Raw genomic sequence first — 23,875 nt, 5'->3', positions numbered from 1 at the left:
CATCAAAAACCGAATCCACCATTGATCCGGGGTTCAACCTCACATCCGGTACAAGTACGGAGCAAACACATGAATCGTCCACCATAGGAGTCATCATATCACAAGTACACAAATAGTACAACAAACATGCATGCAGACCCATACCCATGTACGGGGAATCCAGAAGTGGTAACAACCAAACTACCAAGGCTGCACACACACCCTCGGTGAGTAACCAAGTACCTGTCGTCAAGAAGACTCGCACAAGACCCATCGCTAGATGAAACAGATAGATCCTATGTGGCATTCCATCTGTGACGAGTTATAGCGGTGACGTTGCCTACACGGCGTCACGGCCTCATCATCATCCATACGCAATATGGTATCCACAAGTGCGAATACGCCTAATTGACTGTACGAGCCCATCCGGTTAGGAGCCTAGTGGTGTAGCCTACGTGGCACCACTATAGGTGAGTTATCCAAGTGATATCGCCTAATTGGCATCACAACTCCACCATACCAAGCACGCCAATGTATCACGCCTTTGGGAAACGCCCTGAAAGACCCCGCAGGTACATCGCAATGATAGCTCAGGTGTGCAAATCATACCAAGAACGCCAATGTATCACGCCTTTGGGAAACGCCCTGAAAGACCCCGCAGGTACATCGCAATGATAGCTCAGGTGTGCAAATCATACCAAGAACGCCAATGTATCACGCCTTTGGGAAATGCCCTGAAAGACCGCGCAGGTACATCGCAATGGTATCTTTGGAAACTAGTCCATACACAATGGTGCCTTACCACCTAGTAGTGGCCCACTTCGATTCTAGCATACCACACGCATAACAAGCGTCAATCACACAATACAATCAATCCCGAATGTTTAACCGAAACAACGAGAATTAATGATCATTATCACACAAAGCATCATGCCACAAACAAACAACCATCTCCGAACGTCAATCGAACGGACGGATAAACATAATATGATCATCATAAAGCATATCAATATAATGTATTAATTAATGATCCTCATATTGAGAATCAACACATCCATGATCATTAACATCATTAACATGTTCAATTATAATTTAAACAAGTCTCACACGACGAGGTTCACTAAGTAGGGTTCCAATATTATTAAATCACACATTCTGGTTTGGGGACCAATTTTATTAGAAAGTACACGTCGCTAGCTTTCCAATGATATGAAGTTTGCGCAATTCTGATACCCGAGCCGAAAGTTACGACTTTCTAAAGTTTGCTGATTTTTCCCTCTGCGCCCAGGGTAACCGGTTACCCAGAAGCCAGTAACCGGTTACTGGCATGAAAAATGCCTAGAAAAACAAATTTACACAGAGTAACCGGTTACCCAAATGCCAGTAACCGATTACCCTGAAGCAGAATCAATTTTCTGCATTTCTAAGGGTTCTAAACCATTCCAAATGCCCTATAGTTGATCCCCTGCATCTTTAATACAGTCCCAACGAATTTCTAACATATTTATATAATCAGAACCACCAGCATGCAATCATTAACAACATATGCAACTAGGAGCTATCACACACAACTAGCAATTATCAAATAAGCATGTTTTAACATCATAGATTCATGGATTATTTCTCACAATCCCTAACCCCAAATCTAACCCTTGCATGCAAATTGCCCAAGTCACTATCTAAGGACTCACCTTGCATCAATGGAGGTTAAGATCATGTTCTTGCTGCCATGGTAATCTCTTCTTGCCCAAAAATTCATATTCTTCATCATCAAATCCGCAGCCACACCTTACACACACAATCAGCATGCATGTCCCAACTTCAAGCTCACTTTTCTCCTTCAAAGCATAAGCTATGAACGCGAACCATAGGTGCAAATCGAAGAGAAATTCGTTAGCTTTCCAATGGGACCAGAATCGTTACGATCGGAGTTACGAGTTGAGAGATATACCTGATTTAGTGGAGCTGTACCCAAGGTGCGAAAATGGAGAAGGTGGACATAAGTTCTTCTTTCTCCTCCATGCTCTTAAGCACTTTTCTCATAAATTCTGATTTTGGAATGGTCTACCACCAAACAATGCCTTAAGTCCTCATGCAACCATGTTTAATGACCAATGTGCCCTCTAACCATGCCAAAATTACTAGTTTGCCATCTAGTTGGATTCTCACTAATCCACTTACTTTCTTGATAGTCTCTCTTAGATTAATATAGAATGATTCTATATGCATTCCAATAACTAATTAGCCGATTTAAGAAAAATACCGATGTCGGGGGATCGGGGTATTACATTTTCAATCGAAGATAATTACTATTATGTTAATATTAATGTCTTTGAAATTACAAGGATGAAAACGATTGTCTAATTAATATATAAAATTAATAGTTATTAATTTGGAATAAACTATGTATATTTTATTTATTTTATAGGTGAAGACCTATTCCGTTCCTCACATAAAACTAAAGAATCCCATTTGTTCCTCGAGAAAAAGTAATCCTCAAGAACAATTGACTCAAAGATTATGGGGCAGAATAATAAACACTGACAGATCGTGCCTTATGGTTATACGATTTTCATATTAAAATTGTATTTAAACAATAATTTTTTGAGACATTGTAACACCCCATACATAACTGACTAGTATATTATGCATGAAACGTTAAAATTGATATTGAGTACATACAAAAGCTATAGATATAGAAAGATCCAAATAAAATACAACATGAAATCCTAATAAGAATTACAGAACATGTGTCTTCAATGGATCTGCACAGCGGAAGATGAGATCTGAAGAGGTCTCCGAGCCATCACCACTTCCAAATCTTCAGTCTAAACCTGCTACTGACCAAACGCTACTAAACTGCACCTGAAAAAAATATAAGTTGATTGGGGTGAGATTACTAAATCTCAGTGAGTCCCCCTATCTTGCGGGTTCACTCGGTCCTACAAGGTACATGCAATCAAACGGATCCGCCGTGGATCCGGGGTTTACCTCACGGCCAGGTACAAATACACAACAAGGACAATATCACCATTAGAAGTCCCGTGGCTAACCAATGAGATATCATTAAACACACAAACAACACACAAGTATGATGTTGCTAGTACAACCACGTCACCATGATTGTACCAGCCCACCGGTGAGGACCTAATGATATTGCCTATGTGGCATCACTAGGGGTGAATAAACAAGTGATCTTACCGACGTGGTATCACCATCTCACCATACCAACATCTTTCTATTCCAACTAACTTCTCTTATTTATCATAATCCATTATTTCCCTCTTAGCACTTCATAATTATATGAATAATCATGCTTAGACCAATACGGGGTATTACAGACATTAATAATAATTAATTATTAAAATGTGCTTAGATATAATTTTTAAACTTGTACACATAAGAGTAATTTTTCAATATCATCCAAATTTATTCAAGTAAATTAAATTAAATTGATATTATTTAAGAGTGTGAGTTTTCTGCCTATATATATATATATATATATATATATATATATATATATATATATATATATATATATATATATATATATATATTAAAACTATTAATTAAGGAATATTTTAAATATTACAATTAAATATAACTTTGAATTGAGAAATATCAAATTTTCATTGCAACTATTAAATTGAAATTATAGAATTAATTATTTTAAAAGAAATTACATTATTGATTTTCAACTTATTTTCATGAGAATTTTATAGATTATTTGTAGATAAATTAATTCAAACAAATGAAAAAACTATTAATTTTATATTAAAATTTCCCAATCGTCAAGTTGCAACAACATTCACCCCCGTTACATGAGCCACCTTTAGATTTGCCCCATTGTTTTTCACAGAAATTGTTACACTGTGCTTGCTCTGTGGGACAAGAATTCGACGGAAAACATGCTGTGGAGTCAGATTCGATTTCTCCTGAAACAATAATTTAAATTACATTAGAAAGAATAAATGGAATTGTGAACTTATAACTTTTCATATATCTTGTATTTCATAAAATTATTTTTTCTCAAACATAACATGTGCCTTTGAATATACCTGATAGCATCCAACATTCCAAGTGCATTTATTAAAAACATAAAACGAAGCAGTAAAAATTAACATATAATTATAGATTATTACTGGAAAAGATGTTTGAGGCAATGCAGTTGATCAAAATTTTATTGTATAAAATAAGTTTTTTAAAACAAAAAGCATTATCCTTTTAATATACTCGATAGTATCCTACAATTCAAGTGCTTTTACTAAAAACACAAAAATGTAATGGAAGCAATGAAAATTGAATTACAGATATAGGTTATTACTTGCGAAGATGCCTGAAGCAATGCAAATGATCATAAATGTTAAAAGGAGAGTCTTGTAGAATACCATTTTATTTTTAAATGTGGAAATAAGCATCTTGCAATGGCCTATTTATAATGACTTGAAGAGTTCAATAGGAACATTAGGTTCAAGTAAGAAAAATAACAAAATTTTAATAGGAAATCAGATGATTTGAAAAATTCTATCTTTTAACTTAATGCTTTTCACTTATTTTTATGATTTTTTTAAGCCGATTCCAAAATTAATATAGATAATGTCAAAATTTTATTTCAAGTATTTAATTTTTCAAATATTTAATTCCTTTTGGGAATGTTTTAAATGGTTATAAATAACTAGTTGATTGTGGGACAATTTTTATAAAAAAATTAAAAACACCATATATATATATATATATATATATATATATATATATATATATATATATATATATATATATATATATATATATATATATATATATATATATTGTAATACCCCGTATTAATTAAATGCTCTAATGTATTAACTGACACTGAGGTTTTATCAATTGATACGATAGAGATACTTTTGGACATTAAGTTAGTAGTGTTAACTTAAAGATATTTTCTTATATCCTTTCCTTTTGTTTTCTTCTTCATTCTACACCAAAAAGAGAAAGATAGAGAGAAGAAGTAGAGAGAAGGAAGAGCAAGAGGAGAAAGAGGAAAAAGCTTGGATCTTCACCATTTCTCCGCCGAATCAACTCATCTTCGACATCAACGACTCTTAATCGAGGTGGGTTCTAGTTAGAAACTTATAGCTTTGATTGTGGATGAGAAATCATAAGTTTTGATTTAGGGATTTTGTATAGAGGAAATCTAGGTTTTGGACAAGTTCATCAATGTTCATGAGCAAGGTGATTATAATCCATAATAGATCATCTATAGTTTGTATCTATGCTTTAATCTGATCTGGAACAGGTTTAGATGGTTTAGATGGTTTTAAACCGTGGACAGTTGTGAGTGAAGCAGAACTGAGAACTGAGTTCTCGCGCGCTTCGCGGCGCGAATGGGGCTGCGCGGCGCGAACTATGCAGGTTTTTAGGGGTTTTGCTTCTGCCTTCAGTACGCGGCGCGTACTGGGGGTCGCGGCGCGAACAGTTTGGAAATCTTTAGAGTTTTGCTACTGCCAGAGGTTGGCGGCGCGTAGATTAGTTAGCGGCGCGAACATTGTTGGAACTTATGATGGTTTGCTTCTGCCAGAGGGTTCGCGGCGCGACCTAGTTGTTGCGCGGCGCGAACTGAAGCTTCCTTAACCAAATTTTCTTAACTCAATGAAAATTGTTTCAAGCATAACTTTTGAACCGTAACTCTGTTTTAACCACCGTTCGAAGCAGTAATAGGCTAGGAGTGTGTACTTGTAGTAGTGTAGATTTTGGAACCATGAGGACGTTATGCTCTTGGTATGATGCTTATGTACTCTATAATTGTTGTTTGAGTTCTATTGCAGGTGGATTGGTAATACCTTGTTATATGTGTTTATATCGAGAGGGTTAAATAACTACATTGTTATGTGAATAAAGAATAAGTGAGGAAAACTAGGAATTGTTAGGTTGTGTAGCTTAACAAAGAAACCTAGGATGAGACATTATATGGAACATACGTGTTGGAATCTTATGAGGAAAGGCTAACAGGCCTAGTGGTTTGCGGAAGCGATCACCATTGTTGATGTATTAATCGGAACCGTTGTATTTTCTTTATTTCTTTATTTTTTCCTTTGAATGCTAACAGGCATTCACCGTGCAGAGAGGCACAATAATCTTGGCAGGTTTGATTCCCGCTGTTGTGTACGAATGGAACCTACGGGTAGAGACTTGTGATGGTGTACGGGCCATGTGAAGTGACGATTCATGGGGAAAGGCTCATGAGTCCGAATCCATGTCGTATGTCAAGATTTTTTTCCAAAGGATCCATGACTCGTGCCACCTCCTAGACGTAGAAGGGGACGGGAATATGGGGATGCCTTGGTATTGGTTTCCGATTAGTAATCTTGTGTTGAGTTGTTGAACTCTAAGTATGATTCCATATAATGATAGTGTGAGAACTCAAGGTCTAGTTCCTTTATGACTTGAGACTTATAGGCTAGAACCTTGTAAAGCCGAGAGGATCCATAGGATAGGGAACCCACTGGGATTTTATATCTCACCCCATTATATATTGATTTCAGGTACTACAGGTTCCGCGAAGGGTAAGGAGAAAGAAGTTTGATTCCCTTATTCCTTGTACTTATTTTGGATATGGCGAAGCTTCCGTTGTGGAGTTCTTTTGAGATCATTGTTGATCTAGTTCTTAGTATTTTATTTTGAACATCTTGTATGTATTATGCCATTGTATAGAACTTTTGTATTTGGCATTAATATGTATAATGTGTTGACTAGGAAGTTATTGGTATTTCAGTACCAAATACTTGGATTCATGTATACTTATATGATTTGATGCATGTATTTATATATGGGTGTTACAGTTGGTATCAGAGCAGGTCGTATCCTCGACCTAGCCATGAGATATTATAAGTGTTTCTTTCTGTCCAAGATGTGTTGTGTTCCCATGAGTTTTGTTGTGTTATGACTATGGCATTGAGCCTGATCAACTTAATCCCATTTTGATAACCTCCAGGAACATGGCGGACGGACGCAGGACTCGTGGTCGACCCCCCACAAGACCTCCACAAGTGAATACACCGGATGGCGGTGCGAATGTTCCATGGCCCCAGTTCATGCAACAGATGCAACAGCAGCAGAATCAGTTCATGCTGCAGATGATGCAACAGATGAATGGCGGTCATAATGCTCCAATGGTTGTGCCCGAAGCTGTAGGTGGGACTTATAGGGATTTCATTCGCATGAATCCTCCGGAATTTCATGGTGGATTAGATCCTATAAAGGCGCATGAGTGGGTGGCCAATGTAGAAGGAATCTTTGAGATCGTGCATTGTAGTGAAGAGGACAAGGTAGTGTTTGCTTCTCATTCGCTGAAAGGTCCAGCTATGAGGTGGTGGAAGGGTGCTTCTGCTTTGATGACTACTCAGGGAGTACCTAAGGAATGGGAGAATTTCAAGACCACTTTTATGGAGAAATACTTTCCTAGTTCACTGAGGACTAAGAAGGAATTGGAGTTCCAGCAGTTAAGGCAGGACAATATGTCAGTAGCTACTTATGCTGAGAAGTTTGAAATTTTGGCTGCTTACTCTAGGCAGGCCGCGTATGCTCCTGATGAGGGTTGGAAGGTGGACCAGTTTCTGTTTGGTTTAAGGGCTGATATCTCACATAGTGTGTCCCAGAGGGAGTTCACTACTTATACGGAGTTGTTGCGACAATGTTATGTGGCTGAGACTAGTTTGAAGAAAGTTCAAGCCGAGGAAGATTTGAAGAAGAAGAATCAACATGAAAGAGGAAGGCCAAGCCAACAATTTCGACCTAGGCCACAAGCTTTCAAAGGAAAGCAAGTGCAAGGTCCTCGGTCTAGTGCACCTCCGGTGTGTCGTAGTTGTGGTAAGAATCACCTTGGAAGATGTGTCTTTGAAGGGGTGAAATGTTTCCATTGTCATCAAGAAGGGCATATGGCTAGGAATTGTCCTCAGAATAGGAATCAAGTTCAAGGAAGGGGTACTGGTAGAGTTTATACCTTGGATGCTAAGAAGACCAAGGGTGATAACTCTTTGATTGCGGGTACGTGTTTCATTAATGGGCATTCTTGTTTTGTTCTATTTGATTGTGGAGCAACACACTCTTTTGTGTCATTACAATGTATGAAGCGACTTGGGTTGCAAGCTACTCCTTTATTTCCTCCTATGGCGGTTACTACTGCTATGGATGAGATGGTAGAGACACCGTTGGTGTGTGAAAATTGTGTTTTATCTGTGGGTGGTAGGAATTTCCAGATTGATCTTGTTTGCTTACCACTTAAGAAGGTAGACGTTGTATTGGGAATGGATTGGCTTTCTGCTAATTCGGTGTTCATTGGGTGTGAGGAGAAGTTAATCATTATTCCAACTGAAGAAGCTACTCCGAAGGATGTATTGACTACTATACTAGAAGGTACGGTAGGTATGATTAATTTCTTGTTTGAGAAAGAGAAGTCTGTTCTGTTGGTTCTCACTAAGGAGACGGGTGACAAGTTAGAGGTTTCACAAATTGCTGTCGTTAGAGAATTTCCCGATGTTTTTCCCGAGGATGTCACTTCTCTTCCTCCGGAAAGGGAAGTGGAATTCTCTATTGACCTGGTACCGGGAACGGCTCCTATATCCGTTTCTCCGTATCGGATGGCACCACTTGAATTAAGAGAATTAAAGGGGCAATTGGAAGAACTAATGGCTAAACATTTTGTGCGACCTAGTGTCTCACCGTGGGGAGCTCCAGTGTTGTTAGTAAAGAAGAAGGATGGTGGGATGAGACTATGTATTGATTACCGTCGGTTGAATAAGGCCACCATCAAGAACAAATACCCTTTGCCTAGGATAAACGACTTGTTAGATCAATTGAAAGGAGCCTGTGTGTTCTCGAAGATTGATTTGCGGTCAGGTTATCACCAAATCCGTGTGAAGAGCTCAGATGTGCCAAAGACTGCATTTAGAACCCGTTATGGTCATTACGAATTCTTGGTGATGCCTTTCGGTGTTACGAATGCTCCAGCTGTTTTCATGGATTATATGAATCGGTTATTTCAGCCTTACTTAGATCAATTTGTGGTAGTCTTTATCGATGACATTCTTATTTATTCTCGTACTCCACAAGAGCACGAAGAACACCTGAGGATTGTTCTATCGGTACTGCAAGAAAATCAATTGTTTGCTAAGTTAAGTAAGTGTGAGTTTTGGATGACAGAGGTAAGATTTCTTGGTCATGTTATATCTCAAGGAGGTGTGGCAGTGGACCCGACAAAAATCGAAGCGGTAATTAATTGGGAGAGACCGAGCAATGTCTCAGAAGTCCGAAGTTTCTTGGGCTTAGCCGGCTACTACAGAAGATTTATAAAAGGGTTTTCTCAATTGGCTTTACCAATGACTAGACTTACTCGGAAGGAGTGTCCTTATGATTGGGATTCGGGGTGTGAACAGAGTTTCATGGGCTTGAAGGAAAGATTGACGACTGCTCCTGTTTTAATCGTTCCTGACCCAAGTAAATCCTATGAAGTATTTTGCGATGCTTCCAAGAAAGGATTAGGAGGGGTATTGATGCAGGATGGTCAGGTGGTAGCATACACATCTCGACAGTTAAAGGTTCACGAAGAGAATTATCCAACTCATGATTTAGAATTGGCTGCGGTTGTTTTTACCCTGAAGGTGTGGCGTCATTACTTGTATGGAGTTCATTTTGAAATGTTCAGCGACCACAAGAGCTTAAAGTACCTATTCGACCAGAAGGAGTTGAATATGCGTCAGAGGCGGTGGATGGAATACTTAAAGGATTATGATTTTGACTTGAAGTATCATCCAGGCAAAGCAAATAAAGTGGCGGATGCTTTGAGTCGGAAGGTGTTAAAGAGGGCCGAATTAATGATGTCAGAGTATGCATTATTGGAGAAATTTCGAGATCTCAACCTTCAATTTGTTTGGACCCAAAATGGAGTATTGATGGGAAACTTGAATGTTAATTCTACTTTGAGAAACGGCATCCAACAAGCACAAGCGTCTGATACTAAGTTACAAGAGGTGTTGGTTCAACCAGGTTTTACTCGAGCTACAGATGGGGTGATTATGTTTAATCAGAGGATTTGTGTTCCGGATGATGCGTTATTGAGAAGAAGGATTTTGGATGAAGCTCACAAGGGTGCTTTCACTATACATCCGGGTTCTTCAAAAATGTACCAAGATTTAAAAGGGGATTATTGGTGGTCCGGAATGAAAAGAGATGTCGCAGTGTACGTATCAGAGTGTGCGGTGTGCCAACAAGTAAAGATTGAACATCAAAGGCCGGGTGGATTGTTACAACCACTAGAGATTCCAATATGGAAGTGGGATAGTATTTCAATGGATTTTGCGGTTAGTTTACCTCGTACTCAAGGTGGATATGATTCTATTTGGGTGATTGTAGATCGGTTGACGAAATCTGCACATTTCTTAGCCGTGAAGACTACTTACAAGGCAAGTCATCTTGCACGGTTGTTTGTCGCAGAGATTGTGAAGTTGCACGGTGCACCCTCTAGTATTGTGTCGGATAGAGATCCAAAGTTTACTTCAAGGTTTTGGAGTGCTTTTCAACAAGCGATGGGATCTAAATTATGTTTGAGCACGTCGAACCACCCTCAAACGGATGGTCAAACGGAACGAACGATACAAACCTTGGAAGATATGTTAAGAGCTTGTGTGCTTGAAAGTAGAGGAAATTGGAAGGAGCTTTTACCATTGATTGAATTTGCATACAATAATAGTTATCATGCGAGTATCGGTATGGCACCTTATGAGGCATTGTATGGGAGAAAATGTAGAACACCGTTGTGTTGGTCAGAAGTTGGTGATGATAGAATTTTGGGACCCGAAATTATTCAAGAGACCACGGACAAGATTAGAATGATTCGTGAGAAGGTTAAACAAGCACAGGATCGTCAGAAGAGTTATGCGGATAACCGTAGGAGGCCTTTGGAGTTTATGGAAGGTGACCATGTATTTTTGAAAGTTACTCCGAGGTTGAGGTTGAAAGGACCGTTTAAGTCAAGGAAGTTAAGTCCGAGATACGTGGGACCGTATGAGATTCTAGAGAGGATTGGTGGAGTAGCTTACCGTTTAGCCTTACCACCTTCTCTATCAGAAATGCATGATGTTTTCCACGTGTCTCAACTGAGGAAGTTTATTCCCGATCCTCTCCAGCCGGTGTTACCAGATGCAATTGAGATAGAATCAGATTTGACTTTTGAACCCTTACCGAGCCGTATCGTAGGAAGAGAGACTAAAGTGTTACGCAACAAGGAGATTCCTCTTGTCAAGGTTCAGTGGGATGTGACACATCCGGGTGATGCTACATGGGAACTTGAATCGGAAATGCGGGATGCTTACCCTCACCTTTTCAGGTAATTCTTAAATTCGAGGACGAATTTCTATTTAAGTGGGGGAGGATGTAATACCCCGTATTAATTAAATGCTCTAATTTATTAACTGACACTGAGGTTTTATCAATTGATACGATAGAGATACTTTTGGACATTAAGTTAGTAGTGTTAACTTAAAGATATTTTCTTATATCCTTTCCTTTTGTTTTCTTCTTCATTCTACACCAAAAAGAGAAAGATAGAGAGAAGAAGTAGAGAGAAGGAAGAGCAAGAGGAGAAAGAGGAAAAAGCTTGGATCTTCACCATTTCTCCGCCGAATCAACTCATCTTCGACATCAACGACTCTTAATCGAGGTGGGTTCTAGTTAGAAACTTATAGCTTTGATTGTGGATGAGAAATCATAAGTTTTGATTTAGGGATTTTGTATAGAGGAAATCTAGGTTTTGGACAAGTTCATCAATGTTCATGAGCAAGGTGATTATAATCCATAATAGATCATCTATAGTTTGTATCTATGCTTTAATCTGATCTGGAACAGGTTTAGATGGTTTAGATGGTTTTAAACCGTGGACAGTTGTGAGTGAAGCAGAACTGAGAACTGAGTTCTCGCGCGCTTCGCGGCGCGAACGGGGCTGCGCGGCGCGAACTATGCAGGTTTTTAGGGGTTTTGCTTCTGCCTTCAGTACGCGGCGCGTACTGGGGGTCGCGGCGCGAACAGTTTGGAAATCTTTAGAGTTTTGCTACTGCCAGAGGTTGGCGGCGCGTAGATTAGTTAGCGGCGCGAACATTGTTGGAACTTATGATGGTTTGCTTCTGCCAGAGGGTTCGCGGCGCGACCTAGTTGTTGCGCGGCGCGAACTGAAGCTTCCTTAACCAAATTTTCTTAACTCAATGAAAATTGTTTCAAGCATAACTTTTGAACCGTAACTCTGTTTTAACCACCGTTCGAAGCAGTAATAGGCTAGGAGTGTGTACTTGTAGTAGTGTAGATTTTGGAACCATGAGGACGTTATGCTCTTGGTATGATGCTTATGTACTCTATAATTGTTGTTTGAGTTCTATTGCAGGTGGATTGGTAATACCTTGTTATATGTGTTTATATCGAGAGGGTTAAATAACTACATTGTTATGTGAATAAAGAATAAGTGAGGAAAACTAGGAATTGTTAGGTTGTGTAGCTTAACAAAGAAACCTAGGATGAGACATTATATGGAACATACGTGTTGGAATCTTATGAGGAAAGGCTAACAGACCTAGTGGTTTGCGGAAGCGATCACCATTGTTGATGTATTAATCGGAACCGTTGTATTTTCTTTATTTCTTTATTTTTTCCTTTGAATGCTAACAGGCATTCACCGTGCAGAGAGGCACAATAATCTTGGCAGGTTTGATTCCCGCTGTTGTGTACGAATGGAACCTACGGGTAGAGACTTGTGATGGTGTACGGGCCATGTGAAGTGACGATTCATGGGGAAAGGCTCATGAGTCCGAATCCATGTCGTATGTCAAGATTTTTTTCCAAAGGATCCATGACTCGTGCCACCTCCTAGACGTAGAAGGGGACGGGAATATGGGGATGCCTTGGTATTGGTTTCCGATTAGTAATCTTGTGTTGAGTTGTTGAACTCTAAGTATGATTCCATATAATGATAGTGTGAGAACTCAAGGTCTAGTTCCTTTATGACTTGAGACTTATAGGCTAGAACCTTGTAAAGCCGAGAGGATCCATAGGATAGGGAACCCACTGGGATTTTATATCTCACCCCATTATATATTGATTTCAGGTACTACAGGTTCCGCGAAGGGTAAGGAGAAAGAAGTTTGATTCCCTTATTCCTTGTACTTATTTTGGATATGGCGAAGCTTCCGTTGTGGAGTTCTTTTGAGATCATTGTTGATCTAGTTCTTAGTATTTTATTTTGAACATCTTGTATGTATTATGCCATTGTATAGAACTTTTGTATTTGGCATTAATATGTATAATGTGTTGACTAGGAACTTATTGGTATTTCAGTACCAAATACTTGGATTCATGTATACTTATATGATTTGATGCATGTATTTATATATTGGTGTTACATATATATATATATATATATATATATATATATATATATATATATATACACATGTTTTATGGGACATGTAACATCTCTTTTAATAGAAAATCGTAACTAATTTTAAACAGTTTCGCAACTCTTGATAAAAAAATATCATATTTTTATTTTCCAATGTATTTTTAAAATGATATATTTTTTTCTAGATTTCTTTTTGTAAATATGATCATAATCTAAAAATGTAGAGAATATCATCAAGATAATATAGTTATTACACACATTGGTTACTATTTCTTCTACTACCAATGTCAAAATTTTTTTTTTTATGAATAGCCTTAAAATATTATCTATATTTATCTACATATTATAGTCCACTTATAAATATTAATTTACTTATTTACCACTAATTTTTGAATTAATTTTACAAAACTTACTAATTTCATCAAACAATGAATAGTATTATCCATTATTATAAAATAGCGACACGTTATTGACCTGGTCAATTTATGGAAACACTGGATTACTCGTCGCATCACATGACTTCTAATTTATTTTACAATGTACACAAATCAAAAAGAAAATTCATATATCAAGATTTCTTTATATAAATTTCATGCAGATTAGTTTAATATGAATTTTAAATGAAATTTCAACACCCAAGCATAACCATTTGTTGATACTCTTAATTTAACAAAATAAGTTGGAAAATAATTGCATGATATAATACCATAAACTAATATGAGACACTAAGAAATATATATATATATATATATATATATATATATATATATATATATATATATATATATATATATATATATATATATATATATATATATAATTAAAAATAGAATATAGAGTAGAAAAATAAAAACTCTGTAAATAATGTGATTCACATTGAAAATAATGTGAAAATATAATTTCAGCATGTCTTTCATAATCAATGGTTAAAATAAAATAATATTATTTAGGATCTGTCTTAAACTATTGTTTATATTTTACTACATTTCGTGGTTACAATGTCTTCCATATCCTATAATAATCATTATAAATAAAATGTTTTTGAGTTGTCCTAAAGTGTAATACTACATTATTGACGGTTTATTATACTTTTAATTTTATTATTTTAGTTTTTACAATTAATCATATCTATTTTTATAAAACTTTAAAGATTTCAAAATAAAAATGATTTGTATTTCCTAAACTAGTTCTTTGTACTATTATGGAAAATCTTAAATAGATGAAAACATATTTTCAATCGAAGATAATTACTATTATGTTAATATTAATGTCTTTGAAATTACAAGAATGAAAACGATTGTCTAATTAATATATAAAATTAATAGTTATTAATTTGGAATAAACTATGTATATTTTATTTGTTTTAGAGGTGAAGACCTATTCCGTTCCTCACATAAAACTAAAGAATCCCATTTGTTCCTCGAGAAAAAGTAATCCTCAAGAACAATTGACTCAAAGATTATGGGGCAGAATAATAAATACTCACAGATCGTGCCTTATGGTTATACGATTTTCATATTAAAATTGTATTTAAACAATAATTTTTTGAGACATTAATAATAATTAATTATTAAAATGTGCTTAGATATAATTTTTAAACTTGTACACATAAGAGTAATTTTTCAATATCATCCAAATTTATTCAAGTAAATTAAATTAAATTGATATTATTTAAGAGTGTGAGTTTTCTGCCTATACATATATATATATATAAATTTCATAAAACTATTAATTAAGGAATATTTTAAATAATACAATTAAATATAATCTTGAATTCAGAGATATAAAATTTTCACTGCAACTATTAAATTGAAATTATAGAATTAAATATTTTAAAAGAAATTACATTATTTGATTTTCAACTTATTTTTATGAGAATTTTATAGATTATTTGTAGATAAATTAATTCAAACAAATGAAAAACTATTAATTTTACATTAAAATTTCCCAATCGTTAAGTTGCAACAACATTCACCCCCGTTACATGAGCCACCTTTAGATTTGCCCCATTGTTTTTCACAGAAATTGTTACACTGTGCTGGCTCTGTGGGACAAGAATTTGACGGAAAACATGCTGTGGAGTCAGATTCGATTTCTCCTGAAACAATAATTTAAATTACATTAGAAAGAATAAATGGAATTGTGAACTTATAACTTTTCATATATCTTGTATTTCATAAAATTATTTTTTCTCAAACATAACATGTGCCTTTGAATATACCTGATAGCATCCAACATTCCAAGTGCATTTATTAAAAACATAAAACGAAGCAGTAAAAATTAACATATAAATATAGATTATTACTGGAAAAGATGTTTGAGGCAATGCAGTTGTTCAAAATTTTATTGTATAAAATAATTTTTTTTAAAACAAAAAGCATTTTCCTTTTAATATACTCGATAGTATCCTACAATTCAAGTGCTTTTACTAAAAACACAAAAATGTAATGGAAGCAATGAAAATTGAATTACAGATATAGGTTATTACTTGCGAAGATGCCTGAAGCAATGCAAATGATCATAAATGTTAAAAGGAGAGTCTTGTAGAATACCATTTTATTTTTAAATGTGGAAATAAGCATCTTGCAATGGCCTATTTATAATGACTTGAAGAGTTCAATTAGAACATTAGGTTCAAGTAAGAAAAATGACAAAATTTTAATAGGAAATCAGATGATTTGAAAAATTCTATCTTTTAACTTAATGCTTTTCACTTATTTTTATGATTTTTTTAAGCCGATACCAAAATTAATATAGATAATGTCAAAATTGTATTTTAAGTATTTAATTTTTCAAATATTTAATTCCTTTCGGGAATGTTTTAAATGGTTATAAATAACTAGTTGATTGTGGGACAATTTTTATAAAAAAAATATAAACACCATATATATATATATATATGTATTTATTTATATATATATATATATATATATATATATATATATATATAAATATATATATATATATATATATATATATATATATATATATATATATATATATATATACATGTTTTATGGGACATGTAACATCTCTTTTAATAGAAAATCGTAACTAATTTTAAACAGTTTCGCAACTCTTGATAAAAAAATATCATATTTTTATTTTCCAATGTATTTTTAAAATGGTATATTTTTTTCTAGATTTCTTTTTGTAAATACTGTAAGTATCAGATATGCCTAAGAGGGGGGGGGGGTGAATTAGGTACTTTATAACTTTTTCGGTTTTATGGTGTAAAGGTTATTTTTCTGGTTTATGGTAATGTTATTAAAAGATGTAAAGTGCAGAAAAATAAATGACACAAGGATATATCCTGGTTCCCCTCACAAACCGAGAGTACTCCAGTCCCCTTACGCAGTAAGAGATTTCAATATAGTTGGTATCTTGTACAAGTCTAACCAAACACCAAGAACAATCCTCTTGGACCAAGAACAATCCTCTTGGATTTTTCACTAAGACCACTTATGAGAACAATCCTCTCAAAGTGTCTAACTTGTTTCCAACAATCCTGGATAACAAGAATACAACAAGTATTTGATTTTGTATAAGAGTTTGGATAGTAGAACAATGTATCAATCACTTGATTGATCTTCCCTTTCAAGCAATTATCAATGATAGTATAGTGCTCAATGTTTATGATCAATGATATGAATTTTTTCTGGACATGTATGGAACACTAATGCAGAAAAAAATATCAATGTGAAAGTTTGAATATTAAAGAGCACTTGGTGTGAAATTTGAGAGAATAAATGTGTATAATTGCAAAGTGAAAGAGGTGAATATGATATCTGAAAATGAGAGTATATATAGTGCCTTAACACCTTTAAGAAAGGATAAGATTATGTGAAAAGATGCAATGTTTGAATGAAAGAAAATCTGACTCGTATGCATTGAAAAAGAATGAAGAAATGCTACTGTTTCAGCCGTAACGGGTTACGAGAATGGCCGTAACCGGTTACGCTGTACCGTTATAAGGGAAAATTTGAAAAATGCGTTTTCGTAACCGATTACACCAAGAACCGTAACCGGTTACGCTGGAAAGAAAAAGAAAACCAGTAGCAAAAGGAAGTCTGGCTGCGTGACCGTAACCGGTTACGCCTATAACCGTAACCGGTTACACTGAAAGAAGATACAAAAAATTTGTTTCTTAAGACTTCTAAAATGTCAAGATTTTCTAGAAAAAGACCTTAGTGACTTTATGCAATATTGTATGTATTTTGAGCACTATTTTATCAAGATAATAACATGTTTATACCTTAACTCCAAAAGTCTTCAAAAGTTGTTTTTAACAAACTTGATGCTATATTGAGACTTGGATTGAATGCTCTTTGAATCTTTTTCTCATCCTTTCTTGATAGTTAGATATCCATGTTGTCTTCATCAAAACCATTTGATTGAGAAGCTTGTGTTTACATTCTCCCCCTTTTTGATGATGACAACCAAGCTTTGAATGTTGTTTTTGTTTGATCTTTGTTAAGTAATATGTAAGGCTCCCCCTATGTTGATGGCTCCCCCTAAGTCCATGATTCTCTTGAAAATTTGGATTGAATCTATTTGTCATTTAACAAGGGCCTGCAAATTTTGAACAAACAACATACAACATACAAATCTCTTCTCCCCCTTTGTTATTATCAAAAAGGATGGGGAAAAAGAGAAGTGAAATTTATACCATAGTAAATCATACACATATAAAGAATTACCAAGACATAGATGATTATCATTAAAAAACGACGAAGCAATAGGTATTGTTAAACATTATAAGTAAACCAACGATTTTTGTCTAAAGAAGCAAAATACAACCAACAAAGAGACCACATTAAACATAAAAACATAGAAGGCTAAAGACTTAAACTAAGAACTAAGAAATAGCATAGATAAAGCAAATATAGATCAAATATTTTGGTCATCATTAAGCATCTCCTCATCTCCTTCATCATCATCTTCTTCTTCTTCATTATGGTTGGCATTGGAGATAGCGGCAAGAATTTCATCACGATGATTGTCAAGGCGTGTGTTGTAGCGAGCTTCCATTGCCACCATATAGTTGTAAAGGAACTCATTAGTGTAACCTTCGGGTGGAGGTGGAGTTGGGTTTGAAGGTGGAATTGGATTTGTAGATGGAATTGGGTTAGTAGGTGGAGGTGTGGCTTCATCAAGGTGTTTGTAGAGGCCATCACTATCTCAGAAAATTCCCATATTCTTGTCACAAATGGAGGATGTTATCATATGTTTCCTACCCATAGGTTTGACCGGTTCTCTCCCAATACGCATGTTGCAAGTTTCCAAAATCTTTGAAATGAGTCGAGCATATGGAAGGCCAGATGTGAGTTTCCTTTGATAATCCATATGGTAAAGAAAGACATATGCCCAATTTACCTTGAGACGGTTTTTGATTGCGAACATCAGTTGCATCTCAGTGTCACCAATTTGGGATTGATTGGAACTCTTTGGAACAAGCACGTATGCAAGAAAATAGTGAAGCATACGGTCACTGACAGAAAGTTGTTTGCTTGGTAGGATTATTCTTTGGGATGAACTGTACTGAGCACGACGAGCATAAAATTCTTCCTGTGAGATACGAGCTATACTGAAAAATTAATCCATTTTGGCATAATTTTCAAAAGCCTGAGAACCTGGAGTAAAGCCCGGTAAAATTCTTTCACCAGTAGAAGGAACATTCAGAACGGTTCCTAATTCTTCTAATGTCAGCCTAAGAGTAGTGTCATGAACCTTAGATGTCAGGACACAACCAGGTTCAATATGAAAATTAGCATAAAATTCTTTCACTGCATCCGGGTAAAATGGACCGGAATCAGCTATAAGTTCAGCAAGCCCCTGATATTGAAGAAGTTCTGGAAAATTAAAACTTGGAGGTTTAAAGGTTGAGAGATTACCATATTTTGGTTCAATAAGAGGACGCTGTCGGAACTTTGCGAGCAACCTGCGTTGTTTCAGAGAGAGATCTTTAGGAGCTGGAGGTTCCTCAGAGATTTCAACAACTTTTTCTTTTCCTCTACCTCTCTTGGAAGATGCCATGGATGAAGCTTTGAAAAGTTAGGGTTTAAGGATGGTATTTTCGGATTTGGGTGTGTTGGTACCAAATAAGTGATTTTGGAGGAAGTGCTTATTTGGGTTTTGTAATATATAGGAGATATATGATAGTGATTTTTAATGAGATTTTATTGGTAAATGGAAGGATTTAATTGGGTGGTCAAAGATAGGAATGAGTTTTAAGAAGAATGAATGGAGGTAGGTGGATACAATGAATCATTTGACCAAAATAAACACAAAACATATAGTATAAATAAAGCATTAAAAAAAAATAATAAAAAAAAATAAAAACCTGAACAGTGTAACCGGTTACGTATAGGGGCGTAACCGGTTACGCATACGAAACAGAGACACACAGAAAAGCTGGAAGGCCAAAACACGAAACCGTAACCGGTTACGCCTATAACCGTAACCGGTTACACTGAGTGAAAAATCAAAAAAATATTTAAAGGAAGGTACATAAATCAAATATTATTTAGATATATTTCTAATATTGAAAGGAATAATAAAAAGATGAACTATTTAAAGTAGAAGAAATGGATAGCATGCACCTTAAATGATGAACTTGATTTGAGGATGAGTTGTTTTTTAGTTTGTCATATATCATATTCATCCAAAATACCGAGTTCTCTTCGAATTTTGAAGAACGGTTCTTTGGCCAGCGGCTTTGTAAAAATATCTGCTAGTTGGTTGTGTGTGTCAACAAAAGTTACTTCGACATCTCCTTGAAGAACATGGTCTCGGAGAAAATGATGTCGAATGTCTATGTGTTTGGTTCTTGAGTGCATGACCGGATATTTTGTGATATTAATTGCACTTGTGTTATCGCATCGAAGAGGAATGCATCCGAGATCAAGTCCGTAGTCACGAAGTTGTTGCTTAAGCCAGAGAATTTGTGCACAACAACTACCCGCTGCTATGTATTCTGCTTCGGCCGTGCTAAGAGCAACACATGCTTGCTTTTTACAAGCCCATGATACTAATGCATTTCCAAGAATGTGACAAGTGCCACTTGTGCTTTTACGATCAGTTTTACATCCTGCATAATCCGCGTCAGAATAACCAATTAAATTGCAAACACTACCTTTAGGATACCATAAGCCAACATTGGTTGTTCCTTTGAGATACTTCATGATCCTTTTAACCGCCATAAGATGTGATTCCTTTGGATTTGCTTGGAAGCGAGCACAAAGACAAACACTAAACATTATGTCAGGACGGCTTGCCGTCAAATATAATAAAGAACCAATCATACCTCGATACTTAGTAATATCAATTGGAGTACCGGATTCATCCAGATCAACATATGTATCGGAGCCCATTGGAGTATTCATTGCTTTACAATTATCCATATCAAACTTCTTCAATAATTCTTTACAATATTTGGATTGATTGATAAAGATTCCATCTTTGAGTTGCTTAATTTGTAGTCCAAGAAAGTAGTTCATCTTTCCCATCATAGACATCTCGAATTCTCCTTGCATCATCAATGAGAATTCCTCACACATTTCTTTGTTAGTCGATCCAAAAATGATATCATCAACGGGAGTAGATGCGGCCAATGAAGAATCATTGTTCAAGAGACTATTTCCACACTCATTACTTGGGAAAGCCAAAGAATGGTATCTTGATCAATTACCAAATGTGATGACGGATTGGAATCTATTGGAAGAAAAATTTTTAGAACGATATTTTCCTCAATCCCGATTCATGGAAGCTAAAACGGCAATTGCGGTTTTCAATCAAGGAATGCAAGGGTCATGGTTTTGATGATCTCACACAAATTCACATCTTCCGCAATGGACTTCAACCGGTGCACAAGACACTTTTGGATGCTACCGCGGGTGGCTCTCTAATGTCAAAAAGCGCGGAGGATGCAATAATGATAATCGATCGTATGGCACTCAATGATCTCCAAACTCAACATGATAGGAGTCCATCACAAAGGAAGCCGGGTGTTCTCGAATTAAACACCAATGACGCCATCCTTGCTCAAAACAAGATTCTCTCTCAACAAGTTGAGTTACTCACTAAGCAAATGTCGAAGCTTCCACAACAAATGAAGGAAATTAATGGGATGCAAATGACTTCTCACGTAGCAAGTTGTGAACTTTGTCAAGGTGACCATCCTACCGGGTTTTGTCCTCCTCCCGATGGTGAAGAAGTGAATTATGTCAACAATCAAAACCAAGGGTATCAAAGGCAACCTCCACCTCACAACAATCCTTAACAAAGAAACAACTAAGGATTCCAACCTTCAAGATTCGGCAATCAACACTATCAACATCAAAGTCCTTATCAAAGTTCAAACCCACAAGGCCATGGTCAACAATCTCAAGGCGGAAGCTCAAAGTTGGAAGATACTCTTACACAATTCATGCAAGCATCCATGGCTAATCAAAGGAGTAATGAAGCGGCCATAAAGAATTTAGAAAATCAAGTGGGTCAACTTGCAAAGCAATTGTCCGAGCAACAACCGGGAGCATCCTTTTCCGCCAACACCCAAACCAATCCTAAGGAACATTGTAAAGCCATTGTTACAAGAAGTGGGAGAAAGGTGAATAATGGTGTGAATGAAGAGGTCATAGTGGAAGATGATGAGGAAGTAGTAGTTGAAGAGGAAGAAGTGGAAGTGATAGTTGAAAATGAGGGAGAAAAAGTGAGGAAATGATAGAGGAAGACTTAGTTGAAAAAGAGAGGAAAGAAGATGAAGAAAAGGAGAAAAACACTAAAAGTGTGAAGAGAAATAAAAAGAGAGATGAACAAAAGAGCGCAAATCCTTCCCAACACTTACCACACCCTCATGCCAAATCAAGGAAGGATAATGCAAGGCAATACGCTAGGTTTATGGATATTTTCAAACAACTCCAAGTGAATATCCCATTTTCCGAAGCGTTAGAACAAATGCCAAAATATGCAAAGTTCACGAAGGATATTCTCACCAAGAAAAAGAGATATTCGGAAGAGGAGACTATTCTACTTGATGCTCGTTGTAGTGCCATAATCCAAAAGACATTACCAAAGAAAGAAGCCGATCCGGGACGAGTTACCTTACCGGTTACAATCGGAGGTCATTACATAGGTAACGGTTTGGTCGATTTGGGCTCAAGTATTAATTTAATTCCGTTATCTATCATCAAGAGATTGGGAAACATAGAGATGAAGCCGACCCAAATGACTTTGCAACTAGCCGATAAGTCTCTCACCTCTCCTTATGGAGTTGCACAAGACATGCTAGTCAAAGTGGACAAATTTTTGTTCCCGGTAGACTTTGTGGTAGTTGATATGGAAGAAGACCGTGACGTACCATTGATACTTGGAAGACCTTTTATGAAAACAGCCTGGATGATGATCGACATAGACGATGGTCTTATGAAGGTGAGAGTGCAAGATGAAGAAGTCACTTTCAATCTCTTTGAAGCAATGAAGCATCCCAAGGATAAACATCACACATTTCGAGTCGATGCCACCGAAGAGGAGATCGAGGAGGTTGCTAATCAAGTTCACATCTCTAGTCCTTTGGAAAGATCTCTTATAGGAGCTTACAATGCCTTATCCGAGATTGAAGAGAAAGAAATGGAAGCATTCTTGAATGAGTTGGAATCTTGTGGGGAGATAGATCATAATGAAGAAAAGGTAGAAGAGTTGCATGCGGAAAAGAAAGTGGAAGAATCAAAAATTGAGTTAAAGATGTTGCCACCTCATTTGAAGTATGTTTTCCTTGGTGATAACTTCACTAAGCCGGTGATCATTAGTAATTCTTTGTCTACTCAAGAGGAGACTCGCTTAATCGAGGTGTTAAAGAAGCATGAAGGTGCAATAGGGTGGGTTTTATCTGATTTAAAAGGTATTAGCCCCGCTTATTGCATGCACAAAATCATGATGGAGGACGATTACAAACCGGTTGCTCAACCTCAAAGACGGCTCAACCCATCAATGAAGGAAGTCGTGAGGAAGGAAGTAGTTAAGCTATTAGAGGCCGTGATGATTTATCCTATTTTCGATAGCGAATGGGTGATTCCGGTGCAAGTTGTTCCTAGGAAAGGCGGCATGACGGTTATCCGAAATGAAAAGAATGTATTGATTCCGACAATAACGGTAACCGGGTAGAGAATGTGTATCGACTATAGAAGATTAAATCAAGCAACAAGGAAGGATCATTTCCCATTGCCTTCATGGATCAAATGATGGAAAGGCTAGCCGGCAAGAATTTCTATTGCTTTCTAGATGGTTATTCGGGTTACAACCAAATTTCGGTGAACCCGGCGGACCATGAGAAGACCGCTTTTACATGTCCCTTTGGTGTTTTTACCTATCGAAGAATTCCCTTTGGACTATGTAATGCTCCGGCTACATTCCAAAGATGCATGCAAGCCATCTTCGTGGATTTAATTGAAGAATGTATTGAGGTGTTCATGGACG

General features: G+C 36.3%; 1 protein-coding gene across 1 annotated transcript; it reads left to right on the top strand.

Moving 5' to 3' along the window:
- Nucleotides 1-22,120: 22,120 nt before the first annotated feature.
- Nucleotides 22,121-23,563, top strand: LOC131597169 (uncharacterized). Its single transcript, XM_058869879.1, has one exon. It carries the CDS (start codon nt 22,121-22,123, stop codon nt 23,561-23,563), a length of 1,443 nt encoding a protein of 480 aa, XP_058725862.1.
- Nucleotides 23,564-23,875: the final 312 nt, after the last annotated feature.

The sequence above is a fragment of the Vicia villosa genome, linkage group LG4 (genome assembly GCF_029867415.1).
Source record: "Vicia villosa cultivar HV-30 ecotype Madison, WI linkage group LG4, Vvil1.0, whole genome shotgun sequence".
Taxonomy (NCBI): domain Eukaryota; kingdom Viridiplantae; phylum Streptophyta; class Magnoliopsida; order Fabales; family Fabaceae; genus Vicia; species Vicia villosa.
Note: the sequence above shows the minus strand (reverse complement) of the source record. Positions and strands in the feature narration are given on the sequence as shown.

Bases quoted from the DNA above. Each gene is read 5' to 3' on its own strand.
- LOC131597169 (XM_058869879.1), top strand. From the start codon at position 22,121: ATGATAGAGGAAGACTTAGTTGAAAAAGAGAGGAAAGAAGATGAAGAA.